The sequence below is a fragment of the Cynoglossus semilaevis genome, chromosome 19, assembly GCF_000523025.1.
Source record: "Cynoglossus semilaevis isolate Cse_v1.0 chromosome 19, Cse_v1.0, whole genome shotgun sequence".
Lineage (NCBI taxonomy): Eukaryota > Metazoa > Chordata > Actinopteri > Pleuronectiformes > Cynoglossidae > Cynoglossus > Cynoglossus semilaevis.
This window is the reverse complement of record NC_024325.1, coordinates 12,762,884-12,790,799: the sequence shown is the minus strand read 5'-3', so window position 1 is coordinate 12,790,799 and position 27,916 is coordinate 12,762,884. Positions and strand designations below refer to the sequence as shown.

At 38.8% G+C, this 27,916-nt stretch overlaps 1 protein-coding gene across 7 annotated transcripts in view; it reads left to right on the top strand.

Annotated features, from left to right (window-relative positions):
- The first annotated feature begins 591 nt into the window (after positions 1 to 591).
- cadm1a (cell adhesion molecule 1a) overlaps positions 592 to 27,916 on the top strand; it is a 327,808-nt gene continuing 300,483 nt past the window's right edge. For 6 of the 7 annotated variants that reach the window (XR_001761612.2, XR_001761615.2, XR_001761614.2 and 3 more), the window contains exon 1: positions 592 to 743. Coding sequence is in view for 2 of the 7 variants with exons in the window: in XM_017041665.2 (XP_016897154.1) it covers positions 671 to 743 (73 nt within the window). In the remaining 5 variants the exon portion in view is untranslated. The remainder of the gene's footprint in view (positions 744 to 27,916) is intronic. The other variant, XR_001761613.2, reaches the window with a different exon arrangement.

Genomic DNA, 27,916 nt, shown 5'->3' with positions numbered 1-27,916 from the left:
TGTTGTTTATTATTACTTCATGTTGTTTGGCAGACTGATCATTTTTAAAGGTGTTGGTTATCCCTTGAATTTTTATTTATTTATAGGAAAATATTGTCTTTACTTGTTTACTTGACCCATGACATGACAGAATAAAAGTAAATGAAGAAATTGTTAAAATAAATTGTGTTCTTTAAAAAAATGGGGTAACACTACTGGGGTAATAGGTTATCAAGACCCCTCTCCGTATCTAGGCTCCTTAATTGCTAGGTTTAGCCCTGTACATCATGCACAAACAGTCGTAAAATCTGACTTTATTTTCTCTAAATATTTCAGGGTTTTTCCTCCGTGAAAAACGCGCAAGGTTTTCGAACAAAGGTCGAACAAAGGAAGAAAAAGGAAAAGTATGTTTTTAAAAAATATTTATAAAGATGTGTATATATATATATATATTATTTATTTATTTATTTTCATGAAAGAGTTCCACCCCCCCCCCCTCTCTCTCTCTGCCTCCCTCCCTCTCTCTCTCTCTGCCTCCCTCCCTCTCTCTCTCTCTCTGCCTCCCTCCCTCTCTCTCTCTCTCTGCCTCCCTCTCTCTCTCTCATGCATGTGATTAAACGCAGTCCCGCTGTAGCTGTAGGTGAAGCAGCCTCTCTCTCTCTCTCTCTTCATACAGAAGCAGGTGTCCAACATGGCGAACGCTGGCTGCGGCTCTCTGGCGACTATTCTCTTTTTATTCATCTTTCAAGCGGCTCTTCATAAAGGTAAGGACTTTAGCCCCTGTTTTTTCCTCTCACATAACCCTCGCCTGCACGGGGAGAAGTGGTTCTGTTTTGCGGAACGCAGCAGCCGGAGCAGCAGCAGTGAGCTGCTGGAGGATGTCTTTTGGACTGTGCGCAGCGGAACATGTTTGGATGTGATGCTGCCGCAACAAGGAAGAAAGCCAACTGTGCGTAAAAGTGACGCGCTGAAAGAAATAAACGCACAGTTGCGAGTTGATGTCTCTGCTTCCTCCAAACGCGCTGCTGCTGTGAGCGAACCGGAGTTTGAGGAGCTCCCTGTTGTAAATCGCTTTGCCTCAACAACACAGCTGGCAACTCTCGAGTTAAACGCTGCTCTTTTCTTGTTGCGTGAGGACACGGGCACACGCAGTCTGCTCCGTCTGTTTTTATTTCGCGTGTGGCCATAAAGAGTCACATTTTGCACGCTCCACTTGTTCCCTTGTTCGCTCCACTCTACTACTTTTTTTGCGTATCTGTCGGCGGAGGTGCTGTAAATCACTGGGAGTACTGCGACGCGTGAAAGTGCAGCAGCGATAACCTTCCAACGCCAAATCCCTTGGAAAAAGTGTGTGACTTTACACCGACGTTACCGGATGACTAACCCCCGCACATAATTTGACATCGAACAAAAGCAACTGACAAGAACGTGTGGTTGTTTTAATTCGGCTTAGATATATAGTGGCTGCCGGAGCTTTCTGTACGTTTATTGCATGTTTTTTTCACCATGTATCCATTACATCCCGTTCCACTAATTTATATTGAAAGCCTGTTGGAATACGCGCCCGAGAACGCTATAAAAGTTAAAATTGCAACCATATAAGCGTCTGTGGTGGGTGTAAATGTAAGCCGAATTGGAGAGCATCCCAAAACAGACTGCGTCTTATCTTGATTTACTTCGCAGAACGCACGCAGCTCTTTCTGCAAACGAGGTAAAAACAAATTGTACAGATTTACAACGGGGATCCGTGATGTGTCGTGTCATAACATCGCTTCTGGTTTCGCAGCATCATGCAACATGAAAAGGTTCCTTTCGGGTGTAGTCAGAGATGCCTTGAAGAGGCGGGCGGGTTAGAGATCCTGGTGATGGAGAGTGTGTTTCGGGGGGGGGGGTGGGGGGGGGGGGGGGGGGGGGGGGGAGTGCTGTTAAGGGAAGGGTGCGAGTGCGTGAGTTGGCGGGCTGCAGAACAAGCACACACGCGTATTATTTACCACAGTGAGACTGGACGGAGTGCTCTCCTCCATTATACTTCACTGTTTGTTTATTGATGGTCTTTGGTTTGTCGTGAAGCCACTTAGAACAGCTGTTTGGTCAACGTGAAATATGGAAACTATACAGACACACAGGGATTCAAATTAAGAAGAATCGGTAGGGTTATTATATATATGTGTGTGTATATATATATATTAAACTTGGGATCAGTGGTGCATTTCCTCCTTCCCTTTATTTATCAGGTCGTCTCTGTCATGAATTTCCACAAACCGGTGTTACTCTGCAGCCAAGCTGCTCCTTGTGCATCTAAACCCTTTTTATGCTGAGTATGAGGCTGTAATTGTGAGAGTGACAGGGAGGCAGATGTCTGCGTTTGTCACATTGTGGATTATCCACCAAGACTTAATCCATCGCTGCAGAAAAATAAATAAATAAATAAATAAATAAATAAATAAATAAGTACGGACTGGATAGGCAGTGACATAATGTTTTTTTAAAATCCCTGGTCCACTCTCCTGAAAAGCACCAGATAACTCAATAAGGCAGTGTGTGTGTTGGACACAGTGAGCGGCGGCAGCAGCAGCAGTGCAGCTGTGTCCCTCCATCCACACCAATGGCTCCTGTGATTCAAACAAAGCTGAGGGGCGCCTGCACACAGGCATATCAATTATTTACCTGTATGGTGGACTGGCGTCACTTCGTGGTCACGCGCCGTTTGTTTACAGACCCCCCTCCCTATTTGCAATAAAAGTTGGGGCATTTTCTATATATTTATATTTCAAAATGAAATATATTTCCTCCTTCCCATTGAGAACAACAGTTGCAGTTCTACATGCAGAACATTAACAGAACCTCTCTGTAAAAACCACCTGAGCTGCTCAGTGGGCCTTGGTCTCCATTATATGATTTCTCTCTTCTCATGCAGCAGACTTTTTTTCAAAGGATTGACAGACCCAGATCATTCAGTTGTTGCAAAAAGATGTAGCTGTCCCCAAGATTTCCTGAAACTTTCAGAATATCAATATTTGTTAATGCCGATAGGTCTTTATTTTGCCACTTTTCATTGAATAGAATAATTCCTAAAATGACAGACATTTCTCTTTTGAGATTGTGAAAAAGAAAGGGAGTCATGACCAATCGCTGACATTTTGAGCCTTTACCTTAGTTTCTTTGTGTCAGTTGTTGATGTTTAGCAAAAAGAACGATTAGTGATGGGGCATAAGAAAACATGGATACATTGAAATGAGGTAAATTTTTATTTTTTTACGATACTGTATCAATATTGTACAGATTTGTATGGATTTTCATTATTACCTTTTTATCTAACATGTGATTTTTTTTATTTCCTTTTTACCTAACATGTTATGCTTGTAACGGCATTGTGTGTTCCCTATGCTGACAGTTTTCCTACAATTTAAAAACTCAATATTTTGCTGTGCCAATACTATCGCAGTATATATCACCATGTACCGTATCGACCCTGTTACATAAAGTTTGGAGTGAAGAATCGACACCACCCAGACTCCAGTGAATGTGTTATCATCAGTAAAAAAGCTTTCCTGAGGATTTGGTTTGCAGCTGCAGTCAGGAAGTAGTCATGGTGGCAGCATTAATTATTTTCTCCCTAATTGTAAGTTGCACACGCTCACCTCAAACTGTCATCTCATCACACACAAGTGCTTCAAATGAAATGGATTTATGGGACAGCACTCAGAGTTCGCCCCATCTGTCTGGCTGCCGTCACTTTAGACGGCTCAGGCTGAGGAGTGTGCCTCCAGAGATAAGTCAATAAGTGATGCTTCAACCACCAGGAAAAAAAAAAACCCAAACTATTTGTGCCATTTTATAATTATCTAAACAGGAACCAAGTCCTCTATTTGTCAAATTCGTTAGGATTGGATTTATGACTTTGACATTCATATTGAAACCTATTTGGTAATGAAAATGTAGTTCAGAAAATGGTATAGGGCGGCCAACTTCAAAGTTGTTTGGTCAAACACTAATTAAATTGCTAAGCTTATCAAAAAGATATCAAATATAACTGAAAGACAGCCAAGAAAGCTAGAAATAATCCAAAAGGTTATCAAAATAAACACTGAACTAGCCAAATGTTAACCAGAAATTATATCAAATATAACTGAAAGACAGCCAAAAAAGCTAGAAATAGTTAATCAGAAATGAGTAAATAATAACTTTAAATTAAATATTATGATGGATTTTGGAAAATAGCTATAGATTAGCCAAACATGCATTGAAGTTAGCCAAAAAAGATTAAAAACACTTAGAGATGAGTTGAACCTCAAAAGTTAGAGCATAGACATAAAAGCGACGGTTGAGTAATTAACAAAAGTCTCACCAAACCATAGCCAAAGTGTTGGTGTAGCACCAAAAGGTAGCAAGAATGTGGCGAATGTTAACCGAAAATTATAGTGGAATAATTTAAACTGAAAGTGTTGAGCTTGAATCCGCTTCAACCGTAACTCAATTTCCCCAGTTCCACTGTATGCAGTACATTTTTGATTCACACACATGAATACAATTTAATGTAGTTTATTCTCAGACATGATGGGGAAAAAAAGCATTACCCAGAATCCAATACAGACTGATAATCATACTGTCATATTGTGATTAGAAAAACCTCACAGCCATACCTTGTATCCTGATGTAATATATGCATGGAGTTTATTATGAGGAGGAAGTCTGTCATTTCATCTCTTTTATGCAGAAATAGATAGCAGGTCCGACTGCACTGCAGATTATATGCTGTGAACAGCGTGCCGCGGCCCTTTTACAGCCGTTATTAAAGAGTGCTAACGCAGCACGCTCTGACCACGAGCTTGCTGAGACTTGAAAAGTTGGGTTAGGTAATCTATCAGCAACAGTGAGAAGCATCCCTGCTTTCATTTTTGTGATGTTGTGTAACAAGGCCGTAGTGCACATGAGACTGTGTTTGTCTGTGTGTGTGTGTGTGTGTGTGTGTGTGTGTGTGTGCAAGAAGAATGTAGGTTAACATGACTCCAAGGGAACACACTTCATAAATCACCGTAGGTATGCTGTACACGGTGTGTGTACCCAGATGTTGTTTTGATTTATTTCTTATGGCTTTACATGTTTTTTTCTTTTGTCATAGTGTGTACTGTGGTATATTAGACACTGTAATAACACTGATTATTGCAGTTTGGCTTTGTCTGTACTACAAAGATAAAGTGAGTTCCTGAATTGTACATGTGATTGTACAAACTGAGCAGTCTTTTTCTTTTGGTTACTTCGTTGGACATTTGCTGTTTTTTGCTGGTCTAATTATGGGAAGGAATTCCACCTGTCCTGCAAAATTTACTGCAACGTAGGACTGCTGCTACAATACTGCACTTAAAATAAATCTCCCTGATCGTGGCATAACTTAGAAAATGTGTCATCGAGAAAAGATGTTAAACACTTTATGGTTCATTTGAGTTACATATGTTTGTATTTACATATTGTTTCAGTTATTCCAGCATTTTGTGTCATTTTCACCATTTTTGAGTTTTTAATTTACATATCCAATCATACCATGCATCATATAGTATCATATTGTATTGTACGGTATCTTATAGTATCATATCATATGGTGTAGTATTACTTTGTATCATATAATGTTTGTATAGTATCGTGGCCTATCCTATGCTCGTGTATTGTATTGTCCCATTGTCACTTGTCCTATTCTATTGCAAGGCAATGCTACTGTACTCTACTCTGTGCTCTTTTCCTACTCTATCCTCCATGGCTCAGCAGCTACTGCTGGTGTAGTACTGTGGATCGTACCAAAAGTACACTTGCCTCAGAGCCTGGTCTTAAAATACAAGATGGACACCAAAACTAGTCAACTTGTGATCTTCTCGCTGTAAGGCACTAACTCTATCCACTCTACCACTTTGGGGCCCTTCATTTTTTTTTCTCTTAACACTAAGTCATGATCTGGTCATTGACAACCACAGCATTTGTCCCTTGTGGATAAAAACTTGTCATATATCCTGCAAAAACTTAAGCTTCACCATTGACAGACTTGGTCTAATGATTTTTTTTTTTTTGTTCATTGTCAAGATTTAAATAGAGTCACACTTTCTTTAGCCACTGGTCAGGAGCAAGTAAATCCCAGTGGAACTTATTAACGTGTAGTGGATCAACATGTGCCCGGCTAATCCGCCATTGTAGTCACTTCATTGTTGACTGGCGGGCTGCATATCTTTGCCAAAGGATTATTTATTTTCTTCAACCATGCGGTGGAAAAGCTTCATTTAATACATTGTTGGAAACATCTATTCTCTCTAGACTGACAGTTGGTGGCCACAGTTCAGTTTATTATAGTATTTACTGCAATACTACTGATTATAACAAAAGCTGATTATGGCTGGAAGCTGATGCTGTATGAAGTGACATGTTTACAGCCTGGAGCTGATGATTGGATGAGGGATTATATTAAAGCAGGTTCAATATCAGAGGTATCTTACGAGCAAAGAAATTTTGATGGAAAATCTATAGGAATACACCTGATTTTCTTTTTTTCTCCCTCTCTCTGAAATTCATTGCATTTCAGGCTGCAGTGTCGTTTTATTTACCTTAAATATATACTAAAGCTCTCAGACGTGATTGTTTACAGCCAGCCCCATCCACTTGATGGCTCATTTCTGATTTTATCTGCAGGCTGCATGCTTGTCCATTTCCACTTTAATGCCTGTTGTGTCCCCTGCGCAAGATATTCATTGCTTCCTCTCAGAAAATGTAATCGCTGGTCTTAAAAGACAGGAAAAGAGGATGCAAACCACCATATTTGGCTCTTTTGTGCCATTCAAGAAAACAGGTATAGGGCAAATGTGGTGTTATATAAGCTGCCATTAACCCTCTCGTCCTCAGACGTTCAATATCTTAAGGAAATCTATAGAAAAAATAAACTATAAAATGCTCTCTTTAGGCACAACAGTGTTAGGGAGGGTTTTATAAAGCTGAATAGTTTATAAATATCATTCCGTGTGAAAGCCTAAAGTTAAATGAATTACTTTCAAGGCCAAAATGAACGTTAATTTTTTATTTTTCAAGATTCTGAAAGCCAAGTAGAAATTTCCACATTGCTTATTGTGTCCAACATATCTATCAAAGTAACCTTGGAATACAAGAGAGCGAAGCAGCCAGTCCTCCCTCTGCTGCACAGACTCAGACCTGCTCTAATACATAATTTAGTACAAACGCCAACAGTGCTTATTAATAGGCTGCTGAATTAGTCATTCATACTCCTCTTAGTGATATATATTATAAAATGGAACAATTACATGTTGAATGTATTTATCCATGATTTAACTTTAATCATAAGTGATATAACATTAGCGCCTCCTTCCAGTGTGTCTTGTTCACTCTGGGCCTACAAAGCATGTTAGCCAGTCTAATTATTTAGAAATGGTTTGCTAATTATCATTATTGAGCAAATGTTTTTTTCTTAATGTTGTTCCACAAAGCTGTGTGCTGGCTATGTTTTTCTTGTCTTTTTATGATAGTTTTCATAGTTGTTTTTGATTTTGCCATTTCTAATGTTTAAAGTTTATGCTGATTAGGAATCTTTATAAGATTGCATGGGTAATAACCTGACTTTTTTCTTTAAAATCTTTTTGTTTTTTAGAACATTTTTTAAAAGTTAATATTAAAGTATAGTAAAGTATTATTTTGACCATTAGCTTTAGCTTTGAGCTACCCTAAATGAATTATGGGCTTAAAATCCTATCCCTTCTCTAACTTATATTTACATATTGGTCTTTTGAATTATTATTTTTGTTGGTTTGGTTAGTTGGTTATTACGTGATACAACCTCACTGCAACGAGGCAATAGCTGTTCTTAAAGTATAATTTTGTGGCTGTCTGACTAAAACCTTAGTTACAAGAAAAATCTAAATCTTTAGAGGACTGGACCTCTTTGTGAGGAAACTAGGGAAATATATAGTTTAATATACAGTAATAATAGTTTGTGTGTTTTTTGTAAAAGATCCCAGAGTATACTGTGATTAACTCTCTTTCTTGCTTTAGTTTACAGATAGAATTTCTTGCATGAAAGGTATTTTAGTTTTAGCAATTTGTTCGGAATTATTGTTTTCTTTTTAGAAAAACCTTTGGCTGCTCCAGATACAAAGAAAATCTGTTTCAGCTGTTGATTAAAAACTGATGCAGCGTTGCTTGGCCCTGAGTCAAACTGGTAGCAGCTACTGTGATGGAGAACAGGTGTGGAAATGGACTTGTTCTCCATCTGTACCCCCAGCAGAACAATAGTTATACCCCTAAAAGGAGCGCACCCTTTGTGGCTCCACCTCTCGCCACCTCCTCCTCCTTAACCACCCCTCCACTCTCTAGGTCTACAGTGACTCTGCTCACAAACCAACAGATGACTGGGCTGGGTTGCATCTGGCCTCTGTGCACTTAGTGTACTTAGCGTAATCAAAGAGAGGGAGAAAAGGCTTTATGGCCTACTTGTTAGTGATCCGTCAACTGATGGGATGTCAAGTAACTATGCTCCAGTTCCAAATCTCTGGGGAATTTTGGGGAGTGGGAGGGTTGGCAGGCAGAGGCAGCAATCTGCCCTCTTGAAAGGGGCCCCACTGGCTTAGGTATCAAATTAGACCAGCGAGTGCCACTAAGCAAGCAGAATGAGTCGAGAATTCAGCTCGCATTTAAATATTCATGATTGTATTCGTAATGACGGTGATGCACAAGAGGCGACTGATGTGAATGCAAAAAAATTAATTCTGTCAGCATCACTTGTGGGGTCCTGTCAGCTTTGCTGTACTTAAAAAAACAAATCACATCAGCAGAGATAATGGGAGAATAATAAAGCCGGAAGATGCATCACCCAACACCGTGATGCCTTTATTTAGTGAATTTAATCGCATCCCAATACTTCTATGGAACAGCTTTATGTTGCTTGACAGTTACAATACTAAGTAGCAGTTTCTCGATACAATCCTCAAATTCCAATAACACCGGTTTGGTCAGTTTTTCTATAAAAATAATAATTTTAAAATGACTTAAGTCAAGGCTGGTCTCCATGTTTAATTTATTGGACAGGGCAGTTCTCGCTTGTTGGTGTATGTCAATGGTAGAAAGAACTGGCAAAACTGTCGCCTTCCCTCTCACCAAATGAAGGCTGCAGTTGGCTCCAGAAAATCATAAAAGAAGTGAACACAGTCCTGCGATGTTTTGATGGATGCTAATTAGTATAGTCCGGAGTACAAGATGAACTGGGGAGTACAAGCAGATCCTAAGGTTACAGAAACTGTTAAAGCGTGTGGTATTACAGTAAAATATCCTTATGATGATATTAAGTCTTTAACTGCATTCTTGTTATTGTAATCTCCTTGGCTTGTTTTTAATTATTGTGGTAATAACTGAAAAGGAAAGCCAACATCTCCCCCCAGGGATCAATTAAAGACTTTGGGTTTTTCAGATGATAGAGAGAAAACTGTAGACAATTATATTTAGATCATTAATGAGTACTCGTTCTGAGGACTACCTTATGAGTTTGTTAAAACGACACACTGGAGAACAATCTACACATGTGTTGACATTTGTGCTCAAAGAAGGGCTTTCACACATTCTCCCTGACATTTCCCTCACCTTTCATCGCAACAGCTTCTTGCACTTGCGTCATACCCAGAACAATTCACGTGTTCTTTGGCGATGCTGATTAGAGCGCAGACGTCCAAAATGTGAAAGTGTTCTGCGACGTCTCCTGTGATGTTTGAGAATAATTACGTGACACATAGTTACACATCGTTTTAACATGTTTAGTTAAGACAAAGGTAATGATTGCTCCACTTGTGGTGTGAAGAGAACACATACAAAGCTGTTTTACTGTGCACATATAAGACTTTGTTTAAGCTTTGTTAGCTAACTTTTGTGGGCTAACTAACTAACTAATTTTCTCTCATTGCCCACATTCGCTAACTAATTTTCTCTCAAACATTGCCCACATTGTATTAAAATGTACAAAAATATTTATTTTCTTTTTTCTTGGTCCTTGTTTTTTAAATATAGTTGTTTATTTTTTTATTTGTGGAAAAAGTAAACTTGTTTTAATACACAGCCAAACTTGCTTAAGGTTGGATCATCCTTGGTTTATTGTTGAATTGTTGAACACATCTCAACAAAATCTACTGCAGTGTTTGTAAAAACGAAATAAACATTTAGTTTTAATTTTCGTTGTCGCATGTGTTTGGATCAGTGAATCGTCCACAGGTTGTGAGCTGGTGAAGGGGGGAAAGTTACCCTAAAAAAATCTTTTAGTCTTTTATTTTGAAATGCATAAAGGAGCCCTGGCAACATGAGAGAGCGCAGCCTCAGGCAAGTGGATATGCCCCTGGAGTCTTACACATGGAAGCTGTCCTGACCAAACACTGACAGCTGGGATAAAACACACACACACACACACACACATGCGATCAGACTGAGCAGATTTAACGGTGCCATTTGATCCTTTTTTTACACAAATGTAGATATGATTGCGATGCCTCTTTTGCTGTCAGTGATATTAAAATCATAGACATTATTACAGTGGTGGAAGGTAAGAAAGCAGTAATTGGATTTATAACCAACTCCCCGTGGATATTCCTACTACGTTGACATTGCGGCATAGCTTTCTGTTTTAATGTTGACTTTTCTTTCATGTAAAGTCTGTTATATAGTGTTGAAACATTTCGTAGATTTCACATTGGTTAATAAACCCATTTTGTTACACCAGTGGATGTGGGTAACATCTAAATGAATGAATTTGAGCAAACATTCAATACATTTTATTATATATACTTTTTTTTACTATATACTTTTATTTTCTGAAAATGCCAGCAAATAGAAAAGGTAAGTAAAGCAATTAAAAACTAAAAAATGGAAGCAAAAGTGACAAAAGTACTGGCTACTGAACAGATTATAAAGTTATATTAGACACAAATAGCAAAATGGTATAAACTTAAAGTTGGTAAGAAAAAATATTTTCAACTGAGGTTAAAAAAAAATGTATAAACTTAAAGTTGGTAAGAAAAAAGATTGTCAACTGAGGTTAAAAAAAAAAAAAAAATTGACAAAATATTTGCCATTCACGAGATGAACCTGGAGCAAATTTTTGAACCTTTTCAAGTTTACTTACATACTGACGTTTATTCACAATAATTCAACAGGCTAGAACATATAATTTCCCCATGTCCTGCTGCTGACGTCCACTTTGTAAAACACACATTAGGTCTGCAGTCGCACTAATGATCATAAACTCCACTATATTTTGACCTATAATGTGAAAAGATGATGAGCTGTATTTATGTTGGCTTGGCAGCAGTGAAATAAGTAATAAAAGTAAGGAGCCCAAAATAAAGACTAATTGGAAAAGCTGTTATTCCAAGAAATAATATAAAAAATGGTGACAATGGCTTTAATTAAAAAAAAAAGTGACAATGGCTTTACTTAAAAAAAAAAACGAAAAAAAAACCCCATAATGTTTCACTGCCTATCACAGCCTGCAAATGTGCTTATAATAGCAATGGAGCTAAATGCTATTTTATTTATTTATTTCAGCTATCTTTATGTAACATGATGCTAATGGGGTAGCTGTTTGATCTCATTTAACCTGTTTTGTGTTGGAATGCTACTAATGATTTGTCTAATTACCCATTAATGTGCTCATTCTTTTTCCCACTAATTGATTGTTTAATTTGTCAAACATCAAAAAAAAAGTGAGAATTTATGTTCGAATAATAGCTTAGAACAGTTATCTTCGTCAGCTGCCAGAGTCCAATTTCTCTGTTAAAAACATTAATTTGTGTTTCCTCAGTGGGTCAGACTCAGGTCATCATGAACTTGTTTGAAGTAGGAGGTGTTTAAGTGGTGGACAGAGGAGACGGAGAAAAGATTTGTAATGAAGAAGCCATGTCCTCCTTGGACATATTGCACTTGTATTTCAGTGTGGAATTAAGGATAAAGTCTCCAACTGGATGATTTTTTTTGAGAAATGGAGATGATTTGCATCTTTGCCATTATGTGTCAATATGTTAGCAGTTGTTACAGTGCTGAATAAGGAGCAAGTATTATACAACTTTTATGGATGAGGCTTTTTATATCAACACATTTTCAAAATTAAAAATATACTTGATGGTAAATAAAGCATTTTATGTCTGCAGTTAATAGTCTGACCGAACAAAATCTCAAATCTTGACTGTGCCCATTAGCGAAAAATGACAGTGATGCCATGTTGTCTTGCTGTTGGCAAGCAAATTAACGGGAATGTGACGACAACATCTTGGTGTAAAGGGATTTATGCAGAATATGTACGTTACATTTCTTAGTGTATTTCGTCAGCTTGGAATGCCTCTGTGCCTGTGCAACTATAAGAAGCATGGCACTACTAGTCACATGCAATGAGACTGATTCTATGGAACCTCTGTGGAAGCAAAATGTCTTCAATCTTGCAACCACATGGAAGGTGATTCTTTCCTTTTTCATTTTAGAAATTGAAGTATTCTGCAGGGTTATCATGCACCATGATGTAGTTATTGGGGCAACCATGTGACTTAGAAATCCATCTTTGTGTAAAAATATATCTCCCAGAGTCTTAAAAAAGAGCAGAGAAAAATATAAAGATTTACTTATTCATTACTACTTTACTGTGGATGAGATGATCTGTTGTTATCCATATATCATCATGTCAGTACAAGAGGTGCTAGCATCACCGTATGCATGTGGTTCCATAATCTAGGTAATCTGAGGTTCCATGCCATCCATTGTCATTCCCAGCAAGGAATGTTTTCCATTCTGCTTTTTGGATTTGACAAAAGACAACAAGTAGCCTTTGATTGCTCCTTTCCTCCTAGTTTGAGCCCTTTATCATCTTCCTCCACCGCCGAGTTGGATGGAGGCATCGCCGACTGTAATTGGGCCCATTTTGCCTGTGTTTGCGGATACAATGCCGAGTTCAACAATGAATGAATAAGGAATCAATGCATATCATTTGTGCTTTCAAGCAAATAAACAATACGGCTTGTGTTTTGTCGTAATCATCGAAGGGGAAATGAATGCCCTTCTGAATACAATACAAGTACGCATCGGCGGCGGCGGTGCGGTGAGGCTTGAGTGATCTGGGTTCTCCCATCTTTCATTTTACATAACACTCCTGCATGTATTACATTTCAGTGCATTTGCTCCTGATGAGACCCTCTAGGCTGTTGCACTCCTCTGCTACCAAACAGGATCGTCTCTCTCTCCCACCCAGCTGTGTTAACTTCATGTCCTTTTGTCTTATCTGGGTTTTTTTTTTCTTGTTTCTCTGACTGATATTTTCTGCACTGATGCCAGACAAGTCATGCACCACAACAATGCACCTTCTCATTCGCCTTGTGTCTTAGTTGGATGTCACAAAGGACAATCATACCTGCAAGAGAAAACAGTTGGGGGTGGGGAGGGGAGCGCTTGTGAGGAAATCCTAGATTACAAGGCTGTGTTGTTCCTGGTAGATTCCTAATGTGTCTCAAATAGGTCGTCCTTTGTGTGAAAGACGACGAAATGACCAGCTATTCTCCTCTTAGTTATTGTAGAGGCCAAGCACCTGTGGCAAAAATATGTTCACAAGGATGAACAGTGGAGTTGAGCAGTAGTTTTGGTTAAAACATAAAAAAATGGACTTTTAATAACTGAAATTGAAAATATAAATAACTAGACTTTGTGACAAACACGCAGACTTTGTATGTTTTTTCTTCAACTATGGATGATGCAGTCATTTTTGCACTTAATCATGATTTTTTGAGGTTTTTTTGCATTTTAAAATATCAATTTAAACTTATTCTCCAAAGTATGTAAATGTTATTTTTCCTTAAGCATATAACTCTACAACAAAGTATGGCGATTTTTACATTATTTCAGAAAATAAACTATGCAATTCAAATATTCGGCTATTCATTCAAATAATCATTTCTTTACAATAACAGTTGCTTGTAGACAAGGCAGTTCAACAGTCGTCTTCCATCTAGTGATGTGAATCACATTTCCAAGAGCTTGGAAACAGTTGTTGTTTTTTGTATCCACTCTATGGCATGTTTTTTTATGTCTCAGCAAATTTGCAAGCTCCTGATTAAGCCTTCACATTCTGCTCTTCCTTGTGGAGTAACTGTGACGTTAAATCTGAGCTGAGTTGTTCCTGACTCACACAGCAGGTTTGGAGGATGCCGTAAATGCCTGTGCTGCTTTATGCTGCAAGCCCTCAGCGGTTCGTCTTTCTCCTTGTCTGTGAATGAGAAGCATTGTGTTTTATGAGTATATGTTACTGTAAATCTCAACTTGACCTTCTCTGCTGTAGCAGCAGTGTTACGGAACGAGTGGATATATATTATTTTTACAGCAAGAGCCCAAAGTGATGAGGAAAAACAAAACAGTTTTTTGCATTCAGAACAACAGGTGATGGTTATAACTCATCCATGCAAAATATTGGAGATTAATTTATTTCCAGAAAACAACAGTATTTTGGCAAGTAGGACATGCCACCCTCTGCTTCAGAAGCGTCTGATCAGACAGACTTTGGATCCAGTTCACTCTCTCTGTCCCCCAATGTTTAAAACCTTAAGTATGCATGTTATACAATTGAAAACAAGTTTGAATAAAAACAAAAACGCTTTATGTATAGCTATCAATAAATTAAATGCATACAATTGAAGTTTAACAATTGAAGTTGAACTGTTTAAAAGGACGATGCTTGTGTTTTATACAAGACAATCAAGTGCAAATGATTTTGTCCAGTGGTTTTGTTTCACAAAATAAAATAACTTTCTCTGTCATATGTATCTGAGAACCGCTCATGTAGCAATCACATCCTGCTGGCTGTAACGATACCAATTTATCCACAGAGGGACAAAAGCAAAGCAACTTGGGTCGCCTTTTGAAACTCTTCCTGTATGAACCACACCAGGAAGCCGGGCCTCTTTTTGCCAGGTCATGGCCCTTCACTGCCTTTCACCTGGAGACAAGCTGTTATGTTGAAATTGTTGTCCATCCATCCATTACCAGTCCACTGTGCACTTTGATTCCTCCCTGGGTTTTCCTTTGCCAGCCTCTAATAAGTAAGGCTTTTCTCCCGAGAATCTGAAACAGCATGACCAAAAAAATCCAGGCCAAGCCAGAGTAAAAGCATGAGGTACTGTTCTGTGGAAGAGGGCAGGTCAGAAAACTTTGTGGGGGGAAATGTAGGGCACTGCTTTGGTGTGACATGAAATAAATGAGAGGAAATATCTCCAGCTGACAGCTCAGCTGAAAAATCAATTTTAACATAATAAAGTCAAGATGACAAATTTATATCTACTTTGTAAAAAAAAAATATGGAGGCTGGCCCCATCCAAATGGGCTGTTGAGCAAAAAAAAAAAAAAAAGACTTCAAACAAGTAATAGATCAAATTTAAACAAGGTCTCTTTCTTTTATCCTAAAATATGGGATTGTACAGAATTTCTTCCTCATGCTGTTAAATGTTCATTTGTCTGGATTTACTCTTAGATATCGAGTCTCTGAGTAAGGCCAGTGAAGACTTCATTAACTTTTCCAGTAACTTTTTTTTTTTTTGACACCCAAATTAATTGTTTTTACCACAAGTCATCCACACATAAAATATGATGAAGCTATTTGGGGTCAAGTTACAGCTGCATCGTTAACTTCTAGTCTGCTTCTAGTCGAAAGAACAACACAAAGACTGTCATTCCAAAGTTCAGAGCTGATACTACAAGGAAAGGAAAGGAAATCCTGAAAAAAACCTTACCTTTTCTGGTTTATTTAGTCAGATGAACAGCAGCTGCAGCTTATGTTTGTTTATTTCATATAAAAAGTAACTCAGGCTTGGGTTTGAGATTTTCTCACCGGGTTTTGACATAATATTTATTTGTCATGTGAAAACTGCCAGTTCTAGTGTGTAGCAGGCCTAAAAAACCACAAGTCTTCACATGAGGAGGAGACCGAGGTTTAAACATGCTAAGAAATCCTAAGTTGGAACATCAATAAAGCGGCTAAGTTCCAGGATTTACTAAAAGATCTTTAGAACACCATGGACGGGTTATGTGTCTCTGACTGAAAATTTGGAAGTCAAAAGAAATGTTTGAACCTGGCCGGTGCTCTAAAGCTGGGTTCTCGCCGCTTTGAAGTGTGTAGTATTTGTTGGGCTTCACTTGGCTGTCAGATTAATGCCTCCTTGGCTGAAAATGAAAATGGGCGAAGGAGCATTTAATCCGTATAAGAATATTTCTGGAGGATGAGAAGCTGCTGTTACTGGCAAACTGTCGGCGCATTGATTGGTTGTCTGGCATTTCGACGTTGACCTGACACGCTGGGATCATCCCATACTCCCTCTCTCTGTGTTGCTGATTGCAGTGAGCCTTGGCTTATCCGAACATTTTTTTCTTTGAGCTGCCAGTTACGGTGATATAATAGCTCCTAAATAGCAGCATCTTTAAAGAAGGAAAAAAAAAATCCTTGCTTTCGGAGATTTTCGGGGGCAACTGACCTTTGAGGAGTGTTTACTGGAGGTGCCATGGCTGTTATCCATTCATAATTGATCAGTAATGGACTTTTGTTTTCTAAGGAGGAGGCTAATGTCAGCTCAGGTCCTGACGTTGACGTTTTCTAAAAAACCAATTTGGAAGCGTATAAAGAACTTTTATGGGCCCAATGAAATTTTTATCAAATCATGTTTTTCCATAGTAAAAGGAAATGAGGAGGAAATTACAAGCCAAGCGTATTTGTCTGAGCAGAAGAGACTGCATTGGGTTTCTTTATTATTATTTCTGATTCAAGCTGTTTTAATTGTAATAACCCAGTTTTTACAGCCTTCAATAATGCCTATGTGCTGACAGTTAAATCATGATTAAGGAGCATATATATTGCAGCCGCATCGACTTGTTTTTCTCATCCACATACAGAAGATCTTGGTTTAGAAATATTAAGTTCAAACATGCAAATTGCACATTGCACCCAGAGCGGTGATTTGAGAGGATGTGAGTCTCGCTCTGTTGGGCATTTTGGAGCTGAGGAAACGCTCAGCTGTTTTACAGTGTCGTTACGGAGTGACAGGTCTTTTCTTTTTGTTCCCGGAAACTATTTTTGACATCTATTGACAATGGCGTGCAGCGAGTGCACAAAAAGCGTCAGCAGCTGAGTTTAATTAGCGAGAGCCGATGTGACATACTGCCGTGAGGGATTGTTATTTTAGCCAAGACGCCTTAAATGAGAAGCTTCAGCTTACCAGTTTGTGCAGTGGTACTGTACCAAGACGCCTTAAATGAGAAGCTTCAGCAACAGTAACAGCAACAGTAACATTTTTCTTTTCGAATCTTGGACCTCGTGGGTTTTATTTTGCCCAGTAAAGTACTTGATACACCTACATTTTGATACGAAAAAAGCAATCAGACAAATAATTAGCTGAAGATGGGCTACATTCAGCAAATAATAAGAAGACAATGAAACTGGATTAGCACTGAAGTAGTGAAATTAGACGTTTGAAGAGCTAATAAGTATGAAACAAAAGTTGACAGCAAAGGTAGAAATTAAAACTTAAAAAATTCATTAACAAATCTAGTAAAAAATAAGCAGCTTAATCTAAAAAAAGGGGAGTGTTGAGGTAATTTCAATTTTAGTCTGATAAATGGCCAAAAACGCACACTGAAAAACTTTATATATAAGCCTGATAAGAGCAGACAAAGTCAAAAGTAAGCTATGTCAATAGTTGCTATGTCAATATGTCCACTGAAAATCTTAGGCCGAAAATAGCATTTTCAGTTTTTGAAAGACTGAAACAGGAGGTCAATGTGCAACAGTTTTAATTTCGATGCACCCCTAATCAATAGTTTGAATCTGTTTTTGCCCTAACTTTGGGATGTGAAAAATTGTTTTTATTTGACCTGGGCAACAGTTAATAAACCCTTATTTTTGTTTAACATTGGTAAGACAGAGCTTAATCTTGACTGTCCACTCGGCTTGTTTACAATCATAGCTATAAAATTGCTGTAATGGAGCCCAAGACGGTCCAACTGCCATAACACCTCCCACATAGACACTTAACATGTTCCTGTCACAGAGCATCCTCCTCAACCTCCTCCTCCTCCTCCTCCTCCATCGAACCTGTGGAACAATAGGCACAGCAAACAGTGCTTTGCTGGTCGTACGTTCCACCTCCTCCCACACCAGAGTGATTGCTCTATAATTGAAGCTATGAAAGCTGTATTAGTGCTCCTTTGCTCCTTAAAACCCATACACGGGGGGCGGGGGTATATGGCTTTTAAGGAGCATTAATACAGCTTTATATCCATATATATACCATTTTATATATATATATATATAATACCAATATATACGTGTTGGTCCCAACGACACATGTATTCGTATTGATCCTAGTGTTGAGTCTGACTGGTTAACAGGGAATTGCAAAAGATAATGTATGTGGATTTACAGGATGTATATTTGTATATATGTGTATGTATATTTATATGTATACATATATATGTGTGTAATAATGTGGTTACATTTATGTCCAGATTTGGTACTTTAACCAAATTCCAGTACATGTGATATCGTTTGAAGTATTTTGTTGAATTTCCCCTTATATAATGTGAGTGACATAACACTTCCTGGTGATGAGTCCTTGCAGACTTCTTGACAATGGTTAGCACTGTTTATTAATACAAACTGTTTAAATTTAGGTTGATTAATTGTTAAGGATTTTAAGCTGTAAAATAAGTCACTGGATAAATGAATGGATTCTTTGTCTCAAAGTACTAGAACAAGAAATATTACTTTTCCCCTCTTCCTTACCACAGACGTTTAGATCTGGGTCATCTCGAGTATTTGATGTGTACTTTCCAATGCTGCATGCCAAAGATGTCAAAGATATTTCAGTTTTTCCTTATATCTAATAATATGTAACTAGGAGAGAGCGGGGCTTTTAATTTGTCAAAACATTCCCTTGTCACTCAGTAGTATTCAAAAGAAAGAACGGAGAAAAAAAAGGTCTCTGTGTGAAAGAGCACATCAGACAGTAAAAATCAATTCACTGCGTCCTCTGTCACCCACAGATGGTGCCACTTCAATCTTCTTTCCATTTTGTCACACTAATGTGTTGAAAGATGACAAGGGTGGGTCATTTCAGAGCAAAAATAGCAAAGGCTCAGTGTGGTGGCCATGTCCGTCTGCTGCTTCTATTTTGTCACACTAATGTTCAAGGGAGGGAGGGGGCTAGGGCAAATGTGGTTCATTTCAGAGGGATCAAAGTAAGAAAAATGTGGAAGCTTCTAATGGCTGGTCAGGGGCTGTGGAATTGGGGGCTAAGGTGACCCACACCGGGTGTCTGCCTGCATTAGCCTAGCATCTAGTTGCAACCATCCTTTATGGCAGCCTCTGGTTTGTGATTTGCATTTTAGGTGATGTGGGTTTTCTAGCATACTGCTTTCATTGAACTTTTTGACCATAAATATAAGTATTATTCTTAAAAAAAAAAGTTGACATCTTATCACCAGACTGTATATTAAGACTATACACTCTTCCAAAAAGTGTTTACTGCAGATAAAATCTAGTAAGGCATCCAGGGGTAAAGAGGTTTTTAGGCTTTTTTTTCTTTTTGCATTAGCTTCACTTTTTGGACCCAGAGACTTTGTCAATTATTTATATACTCTATGTTTAGTACGTGCTTGAAGAGTTTTCACCTAAAGCACCCTTTTTGGAGAGCTGTCTTGTTCTTGTCAGAGGGTCAGACTCTCTCTCTCTCTCTCTCTCTCTCTCTCTCTCTCTCTTTACTTTACTCTATGCATATTTAAAATAATATCATCCACAACAAGCAATTACAGCCCGGTCTGGTCGCCAGAACTCCAGCATAGAGTGAATCAAATTGAATCAAATTGTCCAAACAAGCTCAAATGCTCTGTTTACTTACTGCCTGCAGTTTGTTCCTTTTGTCTTTTTACATTTATTCATATTTTTTGTGTATAATATAATTTTGTTTATAATAATGTGGAATATTATTATTATACTTGCTCTTGCCTTACACCGAAAAAAAAAAAAAAATCACCAGTTTGCTAGTTGGGTACCTGGACCTTCTCAATGTGGATTGAGGATGTGGTTAAATACTTAGCTCAAAATTTTGCATAATTGAAATTTGATCTTTATATTTTAGTATTAGCTCAAAGTGAATGAAATGACTGTAATTTGGAAAATAAAAAAGGCTACATATAAATTTGCAAAAATTACTAAATACATTTTTCATTTAAAGTATATCCAAAACATTACATTAATATAAACTAAGTTAAATCTAAATTAAATTGACAAAAAGAAACAAATCTTAACATTAACAAATGTTAAAAAATATACAATGTCAATAAAACCTAACCAATAAAAAGTTAGCAATAAAGTAGAAGACTTTTCAAAAGAGAGACTTTGTCTAAAAAGGCTGAATGGTCCCCCAAATAGTAGCTCAACTGGCTAGCTATAGACTATGATTCATGAAACATGGGAATGCTTGAATCGTACCTGGAAATCTTTTTTTTTTTTTTCCCAGAATTCTTAAGATCCTTCACAGCTCTCCTAGAGCTTTGCTTAATTAAACTTCCTGCATTTATTTTAGTTCCCACTTCCCTGAGAAACAAGGGGATTATGAAATGCCCATTTTCTGTGAATAATCAGTGCAGCCCAACTGTTCCTGCCATCAGTGGAATGTCACTGTGTTCCTGCATGGCATAAATACTGCATCAGTTAGCCTCGCTTCTCTCTGCTGTTTTTTTTTTTTTTTTCCTTTTTTTTTCTTAAACCTTGTGCGCATGTGTTTGCATAATCTGCAGCCATTGCTTTCAGCAAAATACAGATGCTAATGGAAAATCTAAATAGTTTCTTACATCAAACCAGCAAAGCAACTTTTTCCTTTCACAGAAATGATCAATTATGACCAAAATAGGGAAATTCTGCCGTACAGTTACAGAAAAATCTGACTGATTGTCTCGGATAAATTCAGTTCTCTGCCTGAAAAATGGAAAGTCTGAGGCTTACTGTGTGGTATTAACCTATTCAGTATTCCTAGATGGATAACACTGCTCGTGTCTTTTGGTTTGCAAAAGTTATTTCAGCAACGAACCAATGCCGGATGCATTATTAACCCCTTCCACCCCTGTGCACAGCGTCCTTCTGATGCTCTGTAATCAGCACGGAAAGATTGAACCAGGGCTGCGGGATCTGACCTCACCAGTCCCACACAAGTCTCTGGCCTGGGCTGAACTGCTTATTTTCCTGCAGAAATCGTTTCTGAATCTGAACAGCCACACAATCAAGTTGGCCAAGTCCCACTGATTCCGTATTTAGATGCTGTGAACAGCTTTAGAAAAAACACAACCCACTTGTGTACAAAACTAAGTATAAGACTGTATTTTTGGCTCCCCAGGTTAAAAATAATGTTTTACTAAAAGCCTTCCTACCGGGGCTCACTGATGAACCATTTTGTGCCAATATGTAAAGCAGTGTTATAAAGACTTTTTCCAAGATGGTTGGTACGCTTGGGGAATTCACTACTCATTAAGCAGATAGATGAGAATCCATGATGGTGGGTTTTTTTACAGGGCCATGTCACTGTCAAGACATCAACTCATTAAAATTCCATGGTTAAAATTCTACTTGGTTTGCATGTGACCGGCCTGTCTGCAGTCCAGATCTGTTTCCTATTAAAACGTGTATGTATTATTAAGAATAGAATCAGACAGCAGCCAACTGACCCCAGTGATCCATTGACATTTTTAAACAAGAGCACAAACTACACTTGAATTACTGAGACAGGCAACAGGCTAATCTACCTCTTGAATATATTGTTTAAAACTTTAAAACCTTGATTTTTTTTTTTTATTAATACTCACCATCTTTTGCGTAATATTGAAACATCCCAACATAGAAAATGTAAAATTGACTTTAGACCATACTAACAAGGCTTTGCGTGGTTTGCTGAACATGCCATTTTGGCAGCATTAGCTTCAAGATATTCCCACAACCTCTTCCACTCCACTGGGAAGTCTTTCCACAATGTTTTGAAACCAGGGTGCTGGGAATCACCACTGTTCAGCCACAAGAGCATTAGAGGAGTCAGCCGCTGATGTCAAAAACCACGAGAGCTGGCTTGGCGTCGGTGTTCCAGTTCATCCCTAAGGTCTTTGGACCGCACGGAGGCACATTCTAGTGTGAAACTTTTTGTGTTTGTTGCTGTGGCAGGAAACAGAGGTTTTGTTTTTACTGTAAAAACAACCACTCGTAAACTTCTTGTAGACTTTATTTTGAATATGAACTGTTGTTATAAATGTTTGAAGTTAAGGGCTGAGGTAAATATAAATACCGGATGTTTGAAGTTAAGGGCTGAGGTAAATCTAAATACTCTAGGTTTAAATTCTGGCTTTATTTAAAAAGACAATGTTAGCAAAATGAACTTTATATAGGGGGCAGTGTGCTGTCAATTGTAGTACGGGACAGATAGAATTGTAAATATATAAAGACTTCTATAATATGTTATCAAAACTTAGGAAATCTGTTCATATTTTCTAAACCCATCTGACACTCTGACTGCGCAGCCCCTTACCGCTACAATTATCATTCTTCTCTGATACACTTGGAAAGAAAATCCCTCTTATAGAGTTGTTTGGTAAGCTGTCTGTTACATAAATAATATTTTGGGAAGCCAGTTAACAAGCTTCCTCATTTTCCGCAACATGTAAGCTTCCTGATGTGCAAGTAGACAGACGGTAGACGACGAGAGGGTTTGGCCTTCTTTTCTGTCAGTACAGCTTAGCATATTCCTTGTGTATGGAGCATATTAACACAAAAATAAACCTTGAACATTTTAAATAATCCATAATCCTAAACCTTGAACATTTTAAATAATCCATTGTGGAAAAGACACAGTTACGAGGGCATAGATGAGCAGACGGTGAAAGAAGACCTCCACGGTGACCTACGCTGATGCCATACAAAAATGACCTTTTCTCCCAGTCAAATACAATTTCTCTCACTTCCCCAATCAGCCAGCTCAGCCCTGTGTGGTTCCATCCTTGCACTTAGCCTTCATCAAATATTAACCATTTCCAACACACTGTGGCTTCATTCACACTGCGGTAAACTTATCTCATCTGACAGGAATACAGCCTGAACTCTGTTGCTTGGCGCGGGCTAATTTAGTTTTCCCCTTTCAACCCAGATGCAGTGTTATGTACACACTCATTAGCACGATGCCGCTTATTCCCCTTCATCTAGTGTCTGCTTACGGCTAACTACTTATGAACCTATTAAAGACATTAACCCCATCTTTTAATTTAATGGATGTAAAAATATTAGCTATCAGAGCATAGGTGAGGACGTGTCACCCTGTAAATTTGCTAAAAATGGAACCATTAATCCCAATATGCTTAAATGCACCATACATATATATCAGGCCAGGCTCTTTGGCCTCAGTTTGCAATATATAACAGTAAAACCTTCCAATTAAATCTGCTGGATACTAAATGGTAATGAACCGATCTCAGTGCAGATGGAAGTATTTCACCAGCAACTTTGAGCAGCCTCCTCATGCCTCACTGTGGGAGGCGGCGTTTGATATCGAACACATTAAAGATGTTACAGACTGTCGATGCAGCGGCCAATAGATTTCCTTGACAGAGTCGTATTTTTGGGCCGTGCACCAAGTCCTCCTCGGCTGACGCACGTTGCAGTGTCTCCAAAGAGCAGGCGGAGGAGCACACTGCTTCAGGAGATTAGAGGTTGGTCAGCTTGAGGAAACCAAATCAATACATCCTCTCAGGGAAAGCATTGACCGGGCATTGATCCATATCTAACTGGAGCTCCAGATGCACCAAACCACAGAAAGCACAGAGGATGGACGTTTAACGTGTATGTGTGTATATATATATATATATATATATACCAAACTATAGTGCCATGATCCCATCAGAATGGTTGTGAGGTGAAGTTACTGCAATGTTACTGGAAAATGGAGGGAATCGGAAAGGATCTAATAATATTCTGAATAGTCCAAACAGCTTTAGAGTATCCTCGGAAAGGATCTAATAATATTCTGAATATTCCAAACAGCTTTAGAGTATCCTTTGTCTTCAACCTTGTGTGTCCAGATGTGGTCTTGTTTTTGGGGTAAGTGGACCATAAGGTTCTAGCATTCAAATAGACAAATAATGACAGAGATTCAGGAAGACTCACTATTTTTTTTTCTTCTTTTTTTTCCCCTCAGTGACCTGGACTGTAAATTAATCCTAGGCTACACAACTAAAAAAAAAAAACTCAACTTTTTTTTCACCCAAACAACTTTTTTCCAACTTTTTTTAAACAACCTGGACAAGCCTGGAACTTAACTTAATTTGGGGGAAATAACTCACATTTTCCTTTAACCTAGACTTGGATTTTACCAAATGTCTCAGAGTAAGATTTGAACACCAAAGGACCTAACTTGGACACCATTAACTCAAGTTCTGTCTTTTTGGTGACATAGACCTTGACTTAAACATCGGGGTCTCCACACCATCATTCGTCATTTATTTATTAAACAACAGTTCGGGTCAGCGTTTTGAGGTAACTTGCCTGTTTCTCAGTCGATATTAATAAACCTACATTCTAATCAAATTCAAGATTTCTTTAGGCTACACCTCCCGAGCAAACATGGCCGACAGCATTTTGTAAACAGCGGGCTGCCGTCTTCGGGTTGGCCTGATTTGTTTCTGCAGCCACACTGTTTGTCTTTGTAAACAAAACCCAGGCGCTGAGCATGTGGGAAGTGAATGCGAAATGTGAAGAAGGATCGAGCACATCTCCAAATCTCTGAGGAGACAAAAGCCAATAAAACTAAGATAAATATTGTCCATGAGAAATGGGGTGTCTGTGCTTGAGCTCATGTCGTTTACTATCACTGCCATCTGTTTTGGTGTTACACTCTGCTGCTTGTGCATGAGTAACCACCCAATCACTAAACTTTCACTTTTAACACCTTCAAGCAGTGATAGACCGCTATTTGACTTTTGGAGACTCTAGATAATGGAAATATCTTGAAATATATACATTTTTAAAATGAGAATATTACTTCAGACTTAGTTACTATTTTCTTAAAAAACAAGTAGCAAACGGTCAACTAATGATTATCCAAAGAAAATGTAACGAAGAAAAATTAAAATCCATATTTTTGCCAATGTTATTCATCAGTAATACTTAATTCATTGGAAAGTGTTCAAAACAAGATCCTAAAGGTTTTTGAAAGTGCTTAAATTAGACCTTGGAAATATCCTTCTGAAAATATGTGTTTGCTTCTGTTTACTTTCCAAGAAGAGCTTTGTTTCCTCTTTGTCTGACTTCCTCCATCGTTCCTACAGCTGCTAATGTTTACTCCACAAAGACGCAGATTTGTGAGCTATGGTAATGAGCTATTTGCATATGTGACCCACAGGGTTGGTTTTTAAGTAGATAACAGTCTCACAGATTAGGACGCAGGTGATCCGTTTCCACAACTCCGTCCTGCAGCTATTATAAAAACAAAGGCTCCACATTGAAGCGTTATTTTGAAATCTCCGTTTGATGTACGTACGACTTTCAAGCTCTCTGAGTGTACATTAAATCCAGGAGTGATGCAAACCGTTGCCTCCAAAGGGAAACTTTCCGTCTCTTATACCGTTGAAGTTGGTGCAACATCCTTGTTTTCCTTCCACATTGTCTTTCCCCTCACTTCTGAGGCAATAAACCTGCTCTTATTGGCTGTCTTTCTCAGGAGTGTAATCTCACCCAGGTTGAGCAGCATTTAATTGCTATTTGTATTTTCCCTCCTTTATCTTCCATAGGAAGGAAGAATTTAAAAGGTGGACAGAGAAAATTACGGCTCTGTTATGTGGAAATTTATCCTTTCTGTGTAGCCGCTGCCCTCGTAATTAGCCCTGCCAATGAAAACTGCAGGCTTATTGCTAAGTGAAAAAAAAACCCAAAACAAACCCAAAGGCTGGATGCGGATGTGTGATGTGGATTGGATTGGATTGTTTTTCTGTCTGACACTCACCTATTCTCTTTGCAACCTGCATTATTACCCGGACTTGGAGCGCTGACCTTGTCCGCTGGTGCAAACTGATGGAGACGGCAGTTCATTGGATTCTGCTCAATAGTTCTTATATGGCCTGTCTGTGTCTGTGTAACAGAACCAATTAAACTGTTAATCCTCGCCCCACTTCTGATCTAGTGATAATGGCAGGTGAAGAATGAAAGGCATGCGAGCAATTTTGTTGCAGGAGAATCGTCGGTAAGAGCCAACCCCTCACCCCCACCGCTGCTTTTTGAGCTTCCTCATTCAGGGAGGCAAATCAGAGTTTTGACGGGACCCTTTTTTCATCCACCTGCCTTTGTCAGGATGAGGTAATTTCACTCTATTCAGACGGGCAGCATTGTGCACAGCCTTGCTGCCAATGCATTTAATTTGCCAGGCCTTTGTTTTGAATCCTGCTGGAAATGAACCAGAGGCAACGAGTAAGAGCCGGGGGGGTTAGAGCCCCTCGTTTCCTGCGTTCTAGGAGGTGGGCTACCTTTCTGGAAATGTCAAGGAGAGTGAGATGATACGACTCTATTTTAATAGCTATTGTAATAACACCACAGCGGTGTTGTTCAGCTGAGGGCAAACACTTAATGCTCTGACTGTGACCCTTTAACTGGACTCTCTGTGTGACACCGTCCGCTGTGATGTAGCCACTGTTTTCAAAGTTTTTATTGTCTTAAAAGGAGTGGGGAACTCCTCCGTTGTCGGACTAAAGACTTGTGAGCCTCACAGCCACGGTTCTCTTTCACTGTCTGCGATAACATGAGCGAGAGTTGGCTTAGGTTGTAGCGGTCGAACTTAGGTTCAGGGTTAAAGGCTCGCTACGAGACAAGTGTTTTTTGTGGTGCATGTGCTGTGAGAGCGAATGTTAATAATGGTTAAAATGTCTGAAAAAATAGTAACAAAGGAATAAAATAAATGTGCTAGAGAGAGACCTTCAAAGATCCTATAAAGTGCTTGAACTGGACTTGGTGCTGGTCAAGTGTGCATCAACAATAACTGTCAAATGAAGTACTGAAGAATACTGATTTCTTCTCTCAGTATTCCCATTCTGAAAACCAACTCATCCTCTGAGTCGGTGTATTTTTAAGCCCAAATTGATTTAATTTCCTTTTCATCCAGTCGCTGCCTGTGCATCACCTTTTGTTTACACTTTTGTTTCCTGCAGGAGAAACGAAAGCCAAATAACAAATCAAAATAGAAGCCCCAAACTCTCATTTCTTAATCAAACTTGGGACAAGAGGTAATTAATTCTTTGGAATCAGTCTATTAATTTGCATAATAAGAGGAACCATAATAAGGACTTCTGCTACCCAGGCCCAAAAATTGTAATTAGAGATTTAGTCTGCATTACAGCAGAAAAGCCTGTTTTTGGGAGCGGCTTCAGAGGAGGAGATTGAGCTTCCGAAGCGGTGGGATGGAAAACGCTGGCAGAGCTGCGTCAGAATAAAAGCGTCTTCCCCTCCTTTTGCCTTTCCCTTTGCTCTGCCCTGAGGGAAAGTGCTGCGAGGACTGATCTTCTAATCTGTAAAGAAACAAGACCTCAGCTTTCAGGGCCCCCACGTTCTCTCTCTCAAGTCAGATATGGCCCCCGTTTCTTGTCTTTTCTCCCCAGCTTATATAAATATATTTTTTCCCCCATTTCCATTTCCATTTGTAAGGACATCCATAATTTCTACAGTCTGCCCTGCTGCCACGGAGAAACAGGCGGAGCTGGAAGATGAAGGGCTGCATTAGTGTGTTGATATTAGCTCTCTGCTGCATGCTCATTCAGCTATGGAGTCTTGGGGGTGTTGGGTGGAGAGGTTGGGCATAGACGGAGTGAAAGATAGAGGGAAGAG